Source organism: Salvelinus alpinus, chromosome 25, assembly GCF_045679555.1.
Source record: "Salvelinus alpinus chromosome 25, SLU_Salpinus.1, whole genome shotgun sequence".
NCBI lineage: Eukaryota > Metazoa > Chordata > Actinopteri > Salmoniformes > Salmonidae > Salvelinus > Salvelinus alpinus.
The window spans coordinates 41,907,032-41,925,572 of NC_092110.1; the positions used below are offsets into that span (position 1 = coordinate 41,907,032).

Genomic DNA, 18,541 nt, shown 5'->3' on the forward strand with positions numbered 1-18,541 from the left:
ACGGTGGTATTGAGGTTTGGTGGCGACAGACACGGTAGTATTGGGGTTTGGTGGCGACAGACGCGGTGGTATTGGGGTTTGGTGGAGACAGACGCGGCGGTATTGGGGTTTGGTGGCGACAGACACGGCGGTATTGGGGTTTGGTGGCGACAGACACGGCGGTATTGGGGTTTGGTGGCGACAGACACGGCGGTATTGGGGTTTGGTGGCGACAGACACGGCGGTATTGGGGTTTGGTGGCGACAGACACGGCGGTATTGGGGTTTGGTGGCGACAGACACGGCGGTATTGGGGTTTGGTGGCGACAGACACGGCGGTATTGGGGTTTAGTGGCGACAGACACGGCGGTATTGGGGTTTGGTGGCGACAGACACGGTGGTATTGGGGTTTGGTGGCGACAGACACGGTGGCTGGTAGTATTGGGGTTTGGTGGCGACAGACACGGCGGTTTTGGGGTTTGGTGGAGACAGACACGGCGGTTTTGGGGTTTGGTGGCGACAGACACGGCGGTATTGGGGTTTGGTGGCGACAGACACGGCGGTATTGGGGTTTGGTGGCGACAGACACGGCGGTATTGGGGTTTGGTGGCGACAGACACGGCGGTATTGGGGTTTGGTGGCGACAGACACGGCGGTATTGGGGTTTGGTGGCGACAGACACGGTGGTATTGGGGTTTGGTGGCGACAGACACGGTGGCTGGTAGTATTGGGGTTTGGTGGCGACAGACACGGTGGTTTTGGGGTTTGGTGGAGACAGACACGGTGGTATTGGGGTTTGGTGGCGACAGACACGGCGGTATTGGGGTTTGGTGGCGACAGACACGGCGGTATTGGGGTTTGGTGGCGACAGACACGGCGGTATTGGGGTTTGGTGGTGACAGACACGGCGGTATTGGGGTTTGGTGGCGACAGACACGGTGGCTGGTAGTATTGGGGTTTGGTGAAGACAGACACGACGGTATTGGGGTTTGGTGGCGACAGACACGGCGGTATTGGGGTTTGGTGGCGACAGACACGGCGGTATTGGGGTTTGGTGGCGACAGACACGGCGGTATTGGGGTTTGGTGGCGACAGACACGGTGGTATTGGGATTTGGTGGCGACAGACACGGCGGTATTGGGGTTTGGTGGCGACAGACACGGCGGTATTGGGGTTTGGTGGCGACAGACACGGCGGTATTGGGGTTTGGTGGCGACAGACACGGCGGTATTGGGGTTTGGTGGCGACAGACACGGTGGTATTGGGGTTTGGTGGCGACAGACACGGCGGTATTGGGGTTTGGTGGCGACAGACACGGTGGCATTGGGGTTTGGTGGCGACAGACACGGTGGCTGGCGGTATTGTTTGGGTGAGGAGGACTAGTCTACGTCCCAAATGGCACTCTAGTCCTTAAAAGTAGTGTACTATATAGGGAATAGGGTGCCCTATGGTCCTGGTCAAATGTAGTGCACTATATAGGGATTGGGGTGCAATTTGGGACGCACTGGGTCCTGTGGTATGTACAACTCATAATTAATGTCTAACAGAAAACAAACATATGTTGCTCCTGACAAAATAACTGTGGAGGTGGCTACCAACATCTCCTGGGAAATGGCTTCGAGATGTCCAGAAAGAAAGTGATATGGGTCAAATAATGAGAGAACACACTACTAAACCAAACGTAGACATTCTCCAGTGATTTTTATTTAATTTTTTTACTTTTACTGTTGAAAGGCGATATCCCAAGGACAAATACAGTAAAGTAGTACTCACACCCAAACAAACAAAAAAATATATATATACAGTGGGGAGAACAAGTATTTGATACACTGCCGATTTTGCAGGTTTTCCTACTTACAAAGCATGTAGAGGTCTGTAATTTTTATCATAGGTACACTTCAACTGTGAGAGACGGAATCTAAAACAAAAATCCAGAAAATCACATTGTATGATTTTTAAGTAATTCATTTGCATTTTATTGCATGACATAAGTATTTGATCACCTACCAACCAGTAGGAATTCCGGCTCTCACAGACCTGTTAGTTTTTCTTTAAGAAGCCCTCCTGTTCTCCACTCATTACCTGTATTAACTGCACCTGTTTGAACTCGTTACCTGTATAAAAGACACCTGTCCACACACTCAATCAAACAGACTCCAACCTCTCCACAATGGCCAAGACCAGAGAGCTGTGTAAGGACATCAGGGATAAAATTGTAGACCTGCACAAGGCTGGGATGGGCTACAGGACAATAGGCAAGCAGCTTGGTGAGAAGGCAACAACTGTTGGCGCAATTATTAGAAAATAGAAGAAAATAGAAGAAGTTCAAGATGATGGTCAATCACCCTCGGTCTGGGGCTCCATGCAAGATCTCACCTCGTGGGGCATCAATGATCATGAGGAAGGTGAGGGATCAGCCCAGAACTACACGGCAGGACCTGGTCAATGACCTGAAGAGAGCTGGGACCACAGTCTCAAAGAAAACCATTAGTAACACACTACGCCGTCATGGATTAAAATCCTGCAGCGCACACAAGGTCCCCCTGCTCAAGCAGGCGCATGTCCAGGCCCGTCTGAAGTTTGCCAATGACCATCTGGATGATCCAGAGGAGGAATGGGAGAAGGTCATGTGGTCTGATGATTCAAAAATAAAGCTTTTTGGTCTAAACTCCACTCGCCGTGTTTGGAGGAAGAAGAAGGATGAGTACAACCCCAAGAACACCATCCCAACCGTGAAGCATGGAGGTGGAAACATCATTCTTTGGGGATGCTTTTCTGCAAAGGGGACAGGACGACTGCACCGTATTGAGGGGAGGATGGATGGGGCCATGTATTGCGAGATCTTAGCCAACAACCTCCTTCCCTCAGTAAGAGCATTGATGATGGGTCGTGGCTGGGTCTTCCAGCATGACAACGACCCGAAACACACAGCCAGGGAAACTAAGGAGTGGCTCCGTAAGAAGTATCTCAAGGTCCTGGAGTGGCCTAGCCAGTCTCCAGACCTGAACCCAATAGAAAATCTTTGGAGGGAGCTGAAAGTCCGTATTGCCCAGCGACAGCCCCGAAACCTGAAGGATCTGGAGAAGGTCTGTATGGAGGAGTGGGCCAAAATCCCTGCTGCAGTGTGTGCAAACCTGGTCAAGAACTACAGGAAACGTATGATCTCTGTAATTGCAAACAAAGGATTCTGTACCAAATATTAAGTTCTGCTTTTCTGATGTATCAAATACTTATGTCATGCAATAAAATGCTAATTAATTACTTAAAAATCATACAATGTGATTTTCGGGATTTTTGTTTTAGATTCCGTCTCTCACAGTTGAAGTGTACCTATGATAAAAATTACAGACCTCTACATGCTTTGTAAGTAGGAAAATCGGCAAAATCGGCAGTGTATCAAATACTTGTTCTCCCCACTGTATATATACACTACAGTTCAAAAGTTTGGGGTCACTTAGAAATGTCCTTGTTTCTGAAACACATCGGGGAAAACATACTTTTGGTCATGTAGTGTATGTGGACACCTGTTTGTCGAACATCTCATTCTAAAATCATGGGCATTAATATGGAGTTGGTCCCCCCTTTGCTGCTATAACAGCTTCCACTCTCCTGGGAAGACTTTCCACTAGATGTTGGAACATTGCTGCGGGGGACTTGCTTCCATTCAGCCACGAGCATTAGTGAGGTCGGGCACTGATGTTGGGTTGATTAGGCCTGGCTCCTATTCATCCCAAAGGTGTTCGATGAGTTTGAGGTCAGGGTTCTGTGCAGGCCAGGCAAATCTTTCACACTGATCTCAACAAACCATTTCTGTATGGACCTCGCTATGTGCACAGGGACATTGTCATGCTGAAACAGGAAAGGGCCTTCCCCAAACTGTTGCCACAAAGTTGGAAGCACAGAACCGTCTAGAATGGCATTGTATGCTGTAGCGTTAAGATTTCCCCTCACTGGAACTAAGGGGCCCGAACTATGAAAAACAACCCCAGACCATTATTCCTCCTCCACCAAACTTTACAGTTGGCACTTTGCATTGGGGCAGGTAGCGTTCTCCTGGCATCCGCCGAACCCAGATTCGTCCGTCAGACTGCCAGATGGTGAATCGTGATTAATCTAACCTCCCAATTGGTTAAACTGGCCACCCCAGAGCTAATGGGGAGGAGCTTTGTGATGGGGAGGAGCTTTGTGATGGGGAGGAGCTTTGTGATGGGGAGGAGCTTTGTGATGGGGAGGAGCTTTGTGATGGGGAGGAGCTTTGTGATGGGGAGGAGCTTTGTGATGGGGAGGAGCTTTGTGATGGGGAGGAGCTTTGTGATGGAGGGGGAGGGGCTTTGTGATGGAGGGGGAGGGGCTTTGTGATGGAGGGGGAGGAGCTTTGTGAGGGGGAGGAGCTTTGTGATGGGGAGGGGGAGGAGCTTTGTGATGGGGAGGAGCTTTGTGATGTAGACTAGAGGTGTGAGGTGAGCAAAAGAAAGGAAGGACGACCCCTGCTGGGAGCTTGTCGTGATTGGCCCTCCCTCTTCCTTGGTTCTCTGGCCACTGAAGTAGTGTCACGGTGGGTTGTGCTCTTCTCCTCTTCACAATTTTTTTTTGTTTTGTTATCGTCATTAATCTGGATGCGTTCAAATCCCAAATATCAAGTTTATTTTATATAGCCCTTCGTACATCAGCTAATATCTCAAAGTGCTGTACAGAAACCCAGCCTAAAACCCCAAACAGCAAGCAATGCAGGTGTAGAAGCACGGTGGCTAGGAAAAACCTTCCTAGGTTTCTTCCAAAACCTAGGAAGAAACCTAGAGAGGAACCAGGCTATGAGGGGTGAAATACATAAATCTATACACATTAAAGACAACAGTTTGACATTGAGGTTAAAAGAAAGTGTGCTTTTATTAATTTACCTAGCTAATTTTGCAATGAATCACAACAAATCCTGCGATTTTAGTTCGATAAAACATTGAATCGTTTGACAGCGCTAGAAGAAAGATGATTATACACTAACAGTACAGGAATGAACCAGGCAGTGGTTTTTAATAGTAGCCTGGTCCCAGATCTGGTTGTGCTGTCTTTTCAACTACATTGGTCTTTGTCATTGCTTGACACAAACAGATCTGGGACCAGTGGTTCCATAGTAGATTGTTTCCATGTTCAACTGACATTGGGATGGTTTGTGTCACTGAAGACGTGTTGTTGTAAATCGCTCTGGATTAAAGCATCTGCTAAAGGACTAAAATGAATCAACTCTGCTAAAGGACTAAAATGAATCAACTCTGCTAAAGGACTAAAATGAATCAAATCTCCTAAAGGACTAAAATGAATCAACTCTGCTAAAGGACTAAAATGAATCAACTCTGCTAAAGGACTAAAATGAATCAACTCTGCTAAAGGACTAAAATGAATCAACTCTGTTAAAGGACTCAAATGAATCAACTCTGCTAAAGGACTAAAATGAATCAACTCTGCTAAAGGACTCAAATGAATCAACTCTGCTAAAGGACTAAAATGAATCAACTCTGCTAAATGACTAAAATGAATCAACTCTGCTAAAGGACTAAAATGAATCAAATCTGTTAAATGACCAAAATGAATCAAATCTGTTAAATGAATCAAATCTGTTAAATTACTAAAATGAATCAAATCTGTTAAATTACTAAAATGAATCAAATCTGTTAAATTACTAAAATGAATCAAATATGTTAAAGGACTTAAATGAATCAAATCTGTTTAATGACTAAAATGTGTGAAATGTGAAGGTGAAGTATTGCTCCCCTTGTAAGTCACATCTCTCCCTCTCTGCTTGCAGGATGTGGAGGTGATTTTCAGTAATATCTTGGACATCCATGAGTTGACGCTCAAGCTGCTGGGCCTGATCGAAGACGCAGTGGAGATGACCGCTGACGGTAGTCCACATCCTTTGGTGGGCAGCTGCTTCGAGGACCTGGCAGAGGTAGGACATAGATACACACACACACACCTAAACTCAAACTTACATCTGACACACACACATACACACCTCCGCCTGCTGCTGACAGGAGTTCTCGTCCTTTAGTGGGCAGAGACTTCGAGGCAGAGAGAGAGATGTATAATATGATCCACACACATGTGCCCTATGTCCTGTCAGAAACCTTACGGCCCAGTAATACAGTCCTTTACCTCTATTCTGTCATAACTGATCCCAAAGCCCTATAAAGTCTTCATGTAAAAAAAAAAAAAAACGTTTTACCAGGCTGTCTTGCACGTCTCTGCTAGAAGGCCTTCAGTTGATTGTATGCCTCTATGTACCCCCCCCCCCTCCCCAGTAAGACATAGTAGTGTGCTTTTATAACTCTTCCGTTAACTGTCTCTTTCAACTCCAGGAGCAGGCGTTTGACCCGTACGAGACCCTGTCTCAGGACATCCTGTCCAGGCAGTTCCACGAGCACTTCAGCAGTCTGATGGCCCGGCCTACTGTAGGACTATACTTCCAGGTAACACACACACACACACACACGGTACCGGATTGGCCCGGCCTACTGTAGGACTATACTTCCAGGTAACACACACACACGGTACCGGAAGGCCCGGCCTACTGTAGGACTATACTTCCAGGTAACACACACACACGGTACCGGAAGGCCCGGCCTACTGTAGGACTATACTTCCAGGTAACACACACACACGGTACCGGATGGCCCGGTCTACTGTAGGACTATACTTCCAGGTAACACACACACACGGTACCGGAAGGCCCGGTCTACTGTAGGACTATACTTCCAGGTAAAACACACACACACACACACGGTACCGGAAGGCCCAGCCTAATGTAGGACTATACTTCCAGGTAAGAATAAGTTTCACCTCACTTGCACACACAGATCTGGGTTGTATTCATCACTTTTTCAAGATGGCGCCGGAGTACAAGGCTGACGTTTTACGTATTCCTAACCAATTGTGGGGTGTTTTTTGTTTGTTTCTTTGCGTTGTTTGTAACTTATTTTTTTAAACTTATTTTGTACATAATGTTGCTGATACCGTCTCTTATGACCGAAAATAACTTCTGGACATCAGAGCTGTGATTACTCACCACGGACTGGTAGAATCCTTTTTGTCCTTGAATGAGTCCGACGTGAATGACATACTGCTTTCCCGGGAACAGGCTCAGATCCCCGTCATTTGCGTGAAGAGAAGGTGGAGAAAAACTACCAACTACCAACGGGACATTCAAAACTGTAACATCTTATGCTTCACGGAGTCGTGGCTGAACGACGACATTATCAACACACAGCTGGCTGGTTATACGCTGTACCGGCAGGATAGAACAGCGGCGTCTGGTAAGACCAGGGGCGGTGGACTATGCATTTTTGTAAATAACAGCTGGGTGCACGATATCTAAGGAAGTCTCGAGGTTTTGCTCGCCTGAGGTAGAGTATCTCATGATACGCTGTAGACCACACTATCTACCTAGAGAGTTTTCATCTGTATTTTTCATAGCTGTCTACATACCACCACAGACCGATGCTGGCACTAAAACCGCACTCAATGAGCTGTATACCGCCATAAGCAAACAGGAAACTGCTCACCCAGAGGCATGTTAAATGTGCAACCAGAGGGAGAAAAACTCTGGACCACCTTTACTCCACACACAGAGACGCATACAAAGTTCTCCCTCGCCCTCCATTTTGGCAAATCTGACCATAATTCTATCCTCCTGATTCTTGCTTACAAGCAAAAAATTCAAGCAGGAAGCGCCAGTGACTCGATCATTAAAAAAAGTGGTCAGATGAAGCAGATGCTAAGCTACAGGACTGTTTTGCTAGTACAGACTGGAATATGTTCTGGGACTCCTCCAATGGCATTGAGGAGTACACCACATCAGTCATTGGCTTCATCAATAACGTTGTCGATGACGTCGTCCCCACAGTGACTGTACGTACATATCCCAACCAGAAGCCATGGATTACAGGCAACATCTGCACTGAGCTAAAGGCTAGAGCTGCCACTTTCAAGGAGCAGGACTCTAACCCGGAAGCTTATAAGAAATCCTGCTATGCCCTCCGACGAACCATCAAACAGGCAAAGCATCAATACAGGATTAAGATCGAATCGTACTACACCAGCTCTGACGCTCGTCAGATGTGGCAGGGCTTGTAAACCATTACAGACTACAAAGGGAAGCACAGCCGAGAGCTGCCCAGTGACACAAGCCTACCAGACGAGCTAAACTACTTCTATGCTCGCTTCGAGGCAAATAACACTGAAACATGCACGAGAGCACCAGCTGTTCCGGAAGAGAGTGTGATCATGCTCTCCGCAGCCGATGTGAGTAAGACGAGGGTCTTGCTGTCACCTCTGGTCAGGGAAATTCCCTCATATCTATTGGCCATTGTGGCCTTCATCATGGGCCCTTCTCTGATGATGATAAAAAAGGCGCATTTTAACCATCCGTTCAGAACTTTCCTTTACAACACTCACTCACACTCTCTCTCCCTCTCTTATTGCCAAATTCCTTTCTCTTAACTCTCTTAAGGTAACTATTTCTTATTGCAGTTTAAATAAACATACCTGTGCCTGTGTTGAGAACAAGGAGCTGTGGGCCTCTGCTATGGTGATGGTGGACCTCTGCAGACAGGCAGACAGGTTGCTCAGGTGTGTTAGTGTGTCATGCAGGAAGCCACAGAAGCGGAGAACAACAGCCTCTCTCGTAGTACTGTAGTATTTCCTGGCCTTGGCCTGCTGGACACCTCAGACATTTTGAGCATCAGCAGATTGAATCTGAAATACATCAAGAACAAAGACATACAAATAGACAATGAATTGTTGTCCCAAAAAAAAACTACATTAGATATGACACATTTTATCAGTGCATAAAGCATTTGTAACATGATGTTACCGATTTGTAACCGTATTTGTTGTTGTTTACTGGACATTACATATTGATGATGACTTTTGGAGTACTTAGCATAGCAATCTAGAGACACTACCTTTTCCAGGTGCTGGACACGCCCCTGGTAACCTCGCAGGAAGTGAGCCAGTGTACGCAATAGGTGTCCTACCCATTCTGGTGGGCACTAGTGGTGTGTGCCCAAGAGCCTGGAAGCTGTTTACCAGGTTTTCCCTGTTCAGTGGACTGGTAGAAGGTGTAGAACCCACTGAGGAGTTCTTCTACTTTCTGAAACATCACTTTGGACCGGATGGCATCAGAACAGGTCAGTTTAAGGCGGTGTGCCATACAGTGGATGCCAATGATGTAGGCCCAGTTCCTCCTTCAGCCGGCTGACCACACCATTCTTGGCTCCGGTCATCACAGCAGCTCCATCTGTTCCCAGAGCGACCGACTTGCTCCCCCACTCATCACACACTCCCTCCATGATGGCACTGATGGTGTTGGTTATGTGTGCCACGTCTGCCTTTCTCCAACTGACTTGATGCCTTCTCAAACTTCGACTCCGATCTTGCCCTCGTGACAGAATCTGACAAACTATCTCCTCTTTCACAGAACTGTCTGTGGAGCCATCTGTCATGATGGAGAGATGTGGGGTTTTTCCAGATTCTCTCTGTTGTTTCTCTCCACCTTTACAATATGGTGCATACACTCTTTGGCCTGCTTCTCAATTCTATATGTTGAGCCCACAGCGATTACTTTTTTTAAATAAAAATCAAAACTGCAAAAATCAAACATTAAAATTAATTCAATAATAATTTAACATACAATCATGTTATCCAATATAGCTGGCAATTAATTGTGCCAAATTAGCTTTCTACCCTTTGTTTACCAGTCTTTTCGTGTTGATCCTTAAGTAAAGTAAATTGTGTCCACAATGCTTTAAAATGTAAACATAATCTGGAGACAAACATTAAAAATAGGATGTTACAGAGCCATAGGACAGCAGATCCATGTTGGCATCAGTAGGCCTATAATTGTACGGTATTTATACACTATTTTGAGGTGAACCAAAGCTTATCAAGAGCTGAGAAATAACCTACAATCCTGGACCACGACTGCTAAATAGACTTTTTAAAAACTAGCCTCAAAAGTACTAGTCTAGCTACAAGGCTAACAACATGTACTTTCACTTACATCCACTCCCAAGTCAGAAAGTGGTCTCGCCTTCTTGCCAATGGCATGTACAGTCCTAAACGGTATCTTCATATTCGCGCTGGTCTGCTCTGACGTCGTCACAGAGGGTGTCAACAGGAGAGGCTCTGATTTGAGCCCCGGGACACAGAGACACGCAGGCAATGTGACACTTGCTGTGTTCATGGTCACGAATGTTCTCCGGAGCTTCGTCGTTTTATTTCCGATGACAAAATGAGTTGTTTCTGCTTTTTATCTTTAGCATACTGGCGACACACAGAACAACTCATCACCACAGCCTCAACATCACACTGTAGCCAGCCTTTTTGAAACTCCTTTATCTCGAAAGCTCCATTTCTCACAAAACTTTTTTTTTTTTTTTTATGTGATTCGTCCTCCTTTTCGTCGGTGGGTTTTCGTTTCAAAGGTTGGCTTACTCCAGGTAAATGTCGCCACATAACAGCTATTTAATGAACGGTAGCTAGCAGCAGAGCCGTGGCAAGTGAGCGACCCGTGGCTGTCTGTCTGGTCGTCAGGGCTGTCTGGTCGTCAGGGCTGTCTGGTCGTCAGGGCTGTCTGGTCGTCAGGGCTGTCTGGTCGTCAGGGCTGGCTGTCTGGTCGTCAGGGCTGTCTGTCTGGTCGTCAGGGCTGTCTGTCTGGTCGTCAGGGCTGTCTGTCTGGTCGTCAGGGCTGTCTGTCTGATCTTCTTAAATGATAATGCCCGAGAAGCAGGAAGTCAGTGTTTGGAGGATATATTGGCACGGATGTTGTTCGTCTCGGGCCAGCAAACCGTTCCAATATATCCTCCAAACACCGGCTTCCAGGGCATTATCACTTTTATACAACGGGTTACCAATATATTTAAATATATGATTGACATATATTTTCATTGAAAATTTTATTTTGATTAATTTATTCATACTATTTCATCCTTTCACAACATAGAGTCCCAACACAAAATCTAGAGTTGCTACCCAAGCTGGCTGGTCATTCATTCTATCGGTTTGGTTGCCAGAAACGCGACTCATTCATTCAGTCATTTTGTTCTGTATCTATGGATACAACCCAGTCGTTCGTTCTAAATGTTCTATTGTCATACTGGCTGGCAAAGTTCTTATCCCTTGCTTGCTAGCTAGCCAACTACGGCTAACTTACAGTCACGTCAAACAGTGCAGACAGAAAAACGGCAAAGTAACCGCATTTGCATTTGTTGAAGCTGTTTTCTAGTGACATTTATTTAGATACATCCATTACAATGAGCTAATGAGGCGCGATTTCGCCTGGCATAGACAATGTGCTCACTCGTCAGGACACTGTTGTTCAGAGGAGCTAGCCAACAACACAGCTATCACAATCACTTCAAACTGAAGCTGGAAAGACTGCAAACTAGCTGCATTTCGTTTTAGAGACAGACAGCAAGGTTTATACAAATCTCTGCTGTTGAAAACTAAATGTTAGTCTAAAAGAAATGTGAGATAATGTCTAGATGCTTTTATAGTGGAGATCAAGTTTATAAATTGCCTGGCTGGGCTGATGAGGCAGTGGATTGCGCAGTCAGATGGATCAGAGTTAACAGGCATTTTAATGTCATAGATTTAGCCGGCGCTAACTTGTGGAATAGACACCGGCTGGAATGCGGTTTTAACCAATCAGCATTCAGGATTAGTTCCACCTGTTGTATAATGACACATAAACACCAGTTGCTCTCAGGACTGATTGCTTAGAGGTGCTGTTTATTTAGAAGTCTGTCAGGGAGTGTATCCTCAGTAGTCGCTCGCTCTTTCTCTCTCTCTCTCTCTCTCCCTTTTTCTCTCTCTCTCTCGCGCTCTTTCTCGCTCTCTCTCTCTCCCTTTTTCTCTCTCTCTCTCGCACTCTTTCTCGCTCTCTTGCGCTCTCTCTCTCTTGCACACTCTCTCGCTCTCTCTCTCGCTCTTTCTCTCTCTCTCGCTCTTTCTCTCTCTCGCACTCTCTTTCTCGCTCTCTCGCTCTCGTTTTCTACTTTCTCATTTTGTATTCTCCCATCATCTCACTCACTCCCCCCTTCTCTTCTCCCCTTTCCCCCTCCTCTCCTCTCCCCCCTCTCCTCTCCCCCCTCATCTCCCTTCCTCCCCTGCTCTCTGTCAGAGAGATGTGTCTGTGGAGCACTCAGCCACTGCACTCTGCAGCGTCTGGTATTGTGGCTAAATTACATGGCCTTTAAAAATAGCCCAGGCCCTGCTGAGTCCCGAATGGCACCCTATTCCCTATATAGGGCCCTGGGCTCTGGTCAAAAGTAGTGCACTACATAGGGAAAAGGACACCATTTGGGATGCGTGCAGTCTCTCCTGGAGGAGAGCAGATGACGGAGAGGAGGAGAGAGAGAGGGAAGGAGATGGAGGGGGAGGGAGAGGGGAGGGAAGGAGATGGGTGAGAAGGGTAGAGGAGAGGGGAGAGAGGGGTTTGAGGGGGAGGGGATTGAAGGAGGGATAAAAGAGGAGAGGGGGGGCTACCTCTGATCTGAAAGGGTACAAGCTGTGCTTATTGCACTGCTGTGTGTGTGATTCCCAGGGTGGGTGTTTCGTTGTATTGTTCCTTTTTATTTTAATGAACTAGGGGTGATGTTGGGGTAAAACTGAGAGAGGGTTACATTGTTGCAATAGTTATTGTTTTGTCATTTGCCAGTGTTTGGAGCTCCATTTTAATATCTCTGTTTGTGTGTTTACAGAACTCACTATCTCTCCCCACACAGACAGACAGACAGACAGACAGACAGACAGACAGACAGACAGACAGACAGACAGACAGACAGACAGACAGACAGACAGACAGACAGACAGACAGAACTCACTATCTCTCCCCAGACAGACAGACAGACAGACAGACAGACAGACAGACAGACAGACAGACAGAACTCACTATCTCTCCCCAGACAGACAGACAGAAAGACAGACATAACTCACTATCTCTCCCCACACAGACAGACAGAACTCACTATCTCTCCCCAGACAGACAGACAGAAAGACAGACATTGACAGACAGAACTCACTATCTCTCCCCACACAGACAGACAGAACTCACTATCTCTCCCCAGACAGACAGACAGAAAGACAGACATTGACAGACAGAACTCACTATCTCTCCCCACACAGACAGACAGACAGACAGAACTCACTATCTCTCCACAGACAGACAGACAGACAGACAGACAGACAGAACTCACTATCTCTCCCCAGACAGACAGACAGACAGACAGAAAGACAGACATAGACAGACAGAACTCACTATCTCTCCCCACACAGACAGACAGAACTCACTATCTCTCCCCAGACAGACAGACAGACAGAAAGACAGACATTGACAGACAGAACTCACTATCTCTCCCCACACAGACAGACAGACAGACAGACAGACAGACAGACAGACAGACAGACAGACAGACAGACAGACAGACAGACAGACAGACAGACAGACAGAACTCACTATCTCTCCCCAGACAGAAAGACAGACATAGACAGACATAACTCACTATCTCTCCCCACACAGACAGACAGACAGACAGACAGACAGACAGACAGATACACAGACAGACAGACAGATACACACACACACACAGACAGACAGATAGAACTCAATATCTCTCCCCACAGACAGACAAACAGACAGTATGGGGCAGGCAGGCTATGTAGTCTGTTGTAGTCTGAGTGTCTCTCCACACACACAGACAGAGAGCACCAGAGGAGGCTGTAGTGTGGAGTCTTAAGTAGTAGAGTATTGATTTAGGATCATCTATCTACGGAGCAGGAGGGAGGATACTATATAACAACCCCTACTAGGGAGCAGGAGGGAGGATACTATATAACAACCCCTACTAGGGAGCAGGAGGGAGGATACTATATAACAACCCCTACTAGGGAGCAGGAGGGAGGATACTATATAACAACCCCTACTAGGGAGCAGGAGGGAGGATACTATATAACAACCCCTACTAGAGAGCAGGAGGGAGGATACTATATAACAACCCCTACTAGGGAACAGGAGGGAGGATACTATATAACAACCCCTACTAGAGAGCAGGAGGGAGGATACTATATAACAACCCCTACTAGGGAGCAGGAGGGAGGATACTATATAACAACCCCTACTAGGGAACAGGAGGGAGGATACTATATAACAACCCCTACTAGGGAGCAGGAGGGAGGATACTATATAACAACCCCTACTAGAGAGCAGGAGGGAGGATACTATATAACAACCCCTACTAGGGAACAGGAGGGAGGATACTATATAACAACCCCTACTAGGGAGCAGGAGGGAGGATACTATATAACAACCCCTACTAGAGAGCAGGAGGGAGGATACTATATAACAACCCCTACTAGGGAGCAGGAGGGAGGATACTATATAACAACCCCTACTAGGGAGCAGGAGGGATGATACTATATAACAACCCCTACTAGGGAACAGGAGGGAGGATACTATATAACAACCCCTACTAGGGAACAGGAGGGAGGATACTATATAACAACCCCTACTAGAGAGCAGGAGGGAGGATACTATATAACAACCCCTACTAGGGAACAGGAGGGAGGATACTATATAACAACCCCTACTAGAGAGCAGGAGGGAGGATACTATATAACAACCCCTACTAGGGAGCAGGAGGGGGGATACTATATAACAACCCCTACTAGGGAGCAGGAGGGAGGATACTATATAACAACCCCTACTAGGGAGCAGGAGGGGGGATACTATATAGCAACCCCTACTAGGGAACAGGAGGGAGGATACTATATAACAACCCCTACTAGAGAGCAGGAGGGGGGATACTATATAGCAACCCCTACTAGAGAGCAGGAGGGGGGATACTATATAGCAACCCCTACTAGGGAGCAGGAGGGAGGATACTATATAACAACCCCTGCTAGGGAGCAGGAGGGATGATACTATATAACAACCCCTACTAGGGAACAGGAGGGAGGATACTATATAACAACCCCTACTAGGGAACAGGAGGGAGGATACTATATAACAACCCCTACTAGAGAGCAGGAGGGAGGATACTATATAACAACCCCTACTAGGGAACAGGAGGGAGGATACTATATAACAACCCCTACTAGAGAGCAGGAGGGAGGATACTATATAACAACCCCTACTAGGGAGCAGGAGGGGGGATACTATATAACAACCCCTACTAGGGAGCAGGAGGGAGGATACTATATAACAACCCCTACTAGGGAGCAGGAGGGGGGATACTATATAGCAACCCCTACTAGGGAACAGGAGGGAGGATACTATATAACAACCCCTACTAGAGAGCAGGAGGGGGGATACTATATAGCAACCCCTACTAGAGAGCAGGAGGGGGGATACTATATAGCAACCCCTACTAGGGAACAGGAGGGAGGATACTATATAACAACCCCTACTAGAGAGCAGGAGGGGGGATACTATATAGCAACCCCTACTAGGGAACAGGAGGGAGGATACTATATAACAACCCCTATTAGAGAGCAGGAGGGGGGATACTATATAGCAACCCCTACTACCCTATTTGTCTCCTCTTTTTTCCCTCCCTCTCTCTCTCTGTCATCCATGGTTTTTATATTCTCTTCAGTCCATAGCAGAGGGACCCTGTCTCTCCTGTTCTCTCTGTTTCTAGGTTGTCTTTGTCTCTGCAGTAATATGTAATGTTGTTGGGTCTGTGTCTCTACAGTAATATGTAAAGTAATGTTGTCTGTCTCTACGGTAATATGTAAAGTAATGTTGTCTGTCTCTACGGTAATATGTAAAGTAATGTTGTCTGTCTCTACAGTAATATGTAATGTAATGTTGTTGTCTCTCCAGGGTGATCTGTAATGTTGTTGTCTCTCCAGGGTAATCTGTAATGTTGTTGTCTCTCCTGTAATCTGTAGTGTTGTTGTCTCTCCTGTAATCTGTAGTGTAATGGTGTCTGTCTCTCCAGTCCATATATATTATGTTAGGTACTAGTCCCTCTAGTCTTTCTCTCCAGGGTAATCTGTAATGTTGTTGTCTCTCCAGGGTGATCTGTAATGTTGTTGTCTCTCCTGTAATCTGTAGTGTTGTTGTCTCTCCTGTAATCTGTAGTGTAATGGTGTCTGTCTCTCCAGTCCATATATATTATGTTAGGTACTAGTCCCTCTAGTCTTTCTCTCCAGGGTAATCTGTAATGTTGTTGTCTCTCCAGTCCATAGCTGAAGGTTTCAAGGAGGCGGTTCAGTACGTTCTGCCACAGCTCATGATGGTTCCTGTATACCACTGTTTGCACTACTTTGACCTACTGCAGGTGAGTGTCTGACACACACACACACACACACACACACACACACACACACACACACACACACACACACACACACACACACACACATACACACACACACACACACACACACACACACACACAGTCCAGGCATGTCCTTCTCACAGTGAGGTTGACCAGTGTTTCGACTTAGAGCTTATCAAGGCCAGTGTTTTGGTCATTCCCCTTATGAGTCGCCATCTTGTGGTTAAGTATGGAAATTAGGGTCAAGCTCTCTGTTCGGGATCTGAGAGCTCCTGATTCCTGTCAGTGGACTATAGATTGGTTTTAACTTAGTTAAAGTTAGTATCTTATTATTATATCTTATTAAGTTATTGAATCTGAAATCCGTAGGTGGTGCTAACTGCCACGTCGGTGTGCATTATGACAACAGCAAAGACCGTGGGACGTCAGTGCATACTTAATAGAACAGCAGGACATGTCCTGAGGCCTTTTTAAAACCACAATTCTCCTTTCCTCCGTGTCCTCAACAAAAACAATAACGAAAGACGCTGGGGGGTGGGGGGGGGCGAGCAATGTTTCCCCGCCCCCCCCTTTTTAAAGATTTCAGCTTTAAGTCTTGTAAACCATGAGCTAGTCAATCAGTTGAACCTTTAGTAGTGATCTGCATCTGTTGCTTGTTGTGGCATCGATTACCTCCACGGAAAGTGTCCGTGCAAGTACTTTTGTATCTTCCTGTAATGAGGGACGTGGTTTTCTCTGTGCATACGTTAAAACATACATTAATGTCGCTCTGTGCATACGTTAAAACATGCATCAATGTCGCTCTGTGCATACGTTAAAACATGCATCAATGCCTAATGCCTGTCATCTTGTGTTTTGTGAGCAGCAACTGCAGGAGCACAGTGAGGAGCAGGATGACAGGGAGTGTTTGAAGCAGGCCATCACCGCTCTGCTCAACCTCCAGTGTAGCGTGGAACGCATCTACGCCAAACACCTGCCTCGACGCAAACCTGGGTACGTAGCTGCGCCTCCACGCTACAGCTCACCCTGCAGATACACACGTCTTACTATACTACACATTAAATGTGATTTGTTTTCGGGTTGTTAATGTAAACAAATTGTGTTCTCAACAATTATTCTAGTTAAATAAAGGTTTTGATTGATTCTTCAGTTTTCTGACCACCCTCTCTCTCTCTTTCTCATACTCCTCCAGTGAACCCATGTACCGTCTGTACAGCCGTCAGGTGCGCAGCAAGCAGCTGGCCATCAAGCGGATGAACGAGATCCAGAAGAGCATCGATGGCTGGGAGGGGAAGGATATCGGCCAGTGCTGTTCCGAGTTTATCCTGGAGGGGGCGCTCCTCCGCGCCGGCGCCAAACACGAGCGACACAACTTCCTGTTCGACGGCCTCATGATCAGCTGCAAGGCCAATCAGAGCTCCCGACTCCCCGGTTCTGGAAGCGGGGCAGAGTTCCGTCTCAAGGAGAAGTTCGTCCTGCGGAAAGTCCGCATCGTGGACCGCGAGGACTCGGTGGAGTTCAAACACGCCTTCGAACTCGTCGGTAAAGACGAGAACTGTGTGGTGTTCTGCGCCCGCTCGGCGGAGGAGAAAGGGGCTTGGATGGCGGCGCTGGTGACCCTGCAGTACCGCTCCACGCTGGACCGTATGTTGGACACGGTTCTGCAGCACGAGGAGCAGGCTCAGCCCCTCCGCCTGCCCTCGCCAGAGCTATACCGCTTCGCTGTGCACGATTCAGAGGAGAACATCGTGTTTGAAGATCGCGTCCAGAGCAAGACGGGGATACCCATTATTAAAGCAGGCACGGTGGTCAAGCTTATAGAGAGGCTCACCTACCACATGTACGCTGGTAAGCCTGGCTGAGACCCCTACCGTGTTGTCTGTTTTAAGAGTAGTGTACTCCAGAGTAGACAACTAGATTCAGCTGCCGGAAATGTTTTGTCGGGGGGGCGGAACGGAACGTACTATGTATGTGTGTAAGGTATGTATGCATGTATGTATAAACTCAGCAAAAAAAGAAACGTTCTCTCACTGTCAACTGCGTTTATTTTCGGGAAACTTAACATGTGTAAATATTTGTATGAACATAACAAGATTCAACAACTGAGACATAAACTGAACAAGTTCCACAGACATGTGACGAACAGAAATGGAATAATGTGTCCCTGAACAAAGGGGGTGGGGGTCAAAATCAAACAGTCAGTATCTGGTGTGGCCACCAGCTGCA

At 46.8% G+C, this 18,541-nt stretch overlaps 1 protein-coding gene across 2 annotated transcripts in view; it reads left to right on the top strand.

The window, feature by feature from the left end:
* The window catches only part of sos2 (son of sevenless homolog 2 (Drosophila)), a 118,086-nt gene that overhangs the window by 79,021 nt on the left and 20,524 nt on the right, over positions 1–18,541 (top strand). For both annotated transcript variants that reach the window (XM_071366818.1, XM_071366819.1), the window contains exons 6-10: positions 5,779–5,922; positions 6,332–6,442; positions 16,217–16,315; positions 17,181–17,308; positions 17,508–18,163. In XM_071366818.1, coding sequence (XP_071222919.1) covers positions 5,779–5,922; positions 6,332–6,442; positions 16,217–16,315; positions 17,181–17,308; positions 17,508–18,163 — 1,138 coding nt within the window. The remainder of the gene's footprint in view (positions 1–5,778; positions 5,923–6,331; positions 6,443–16,216; positions 16,316–17,180; positions 17,309–17,507; positions 18,164–18,541) is intronic.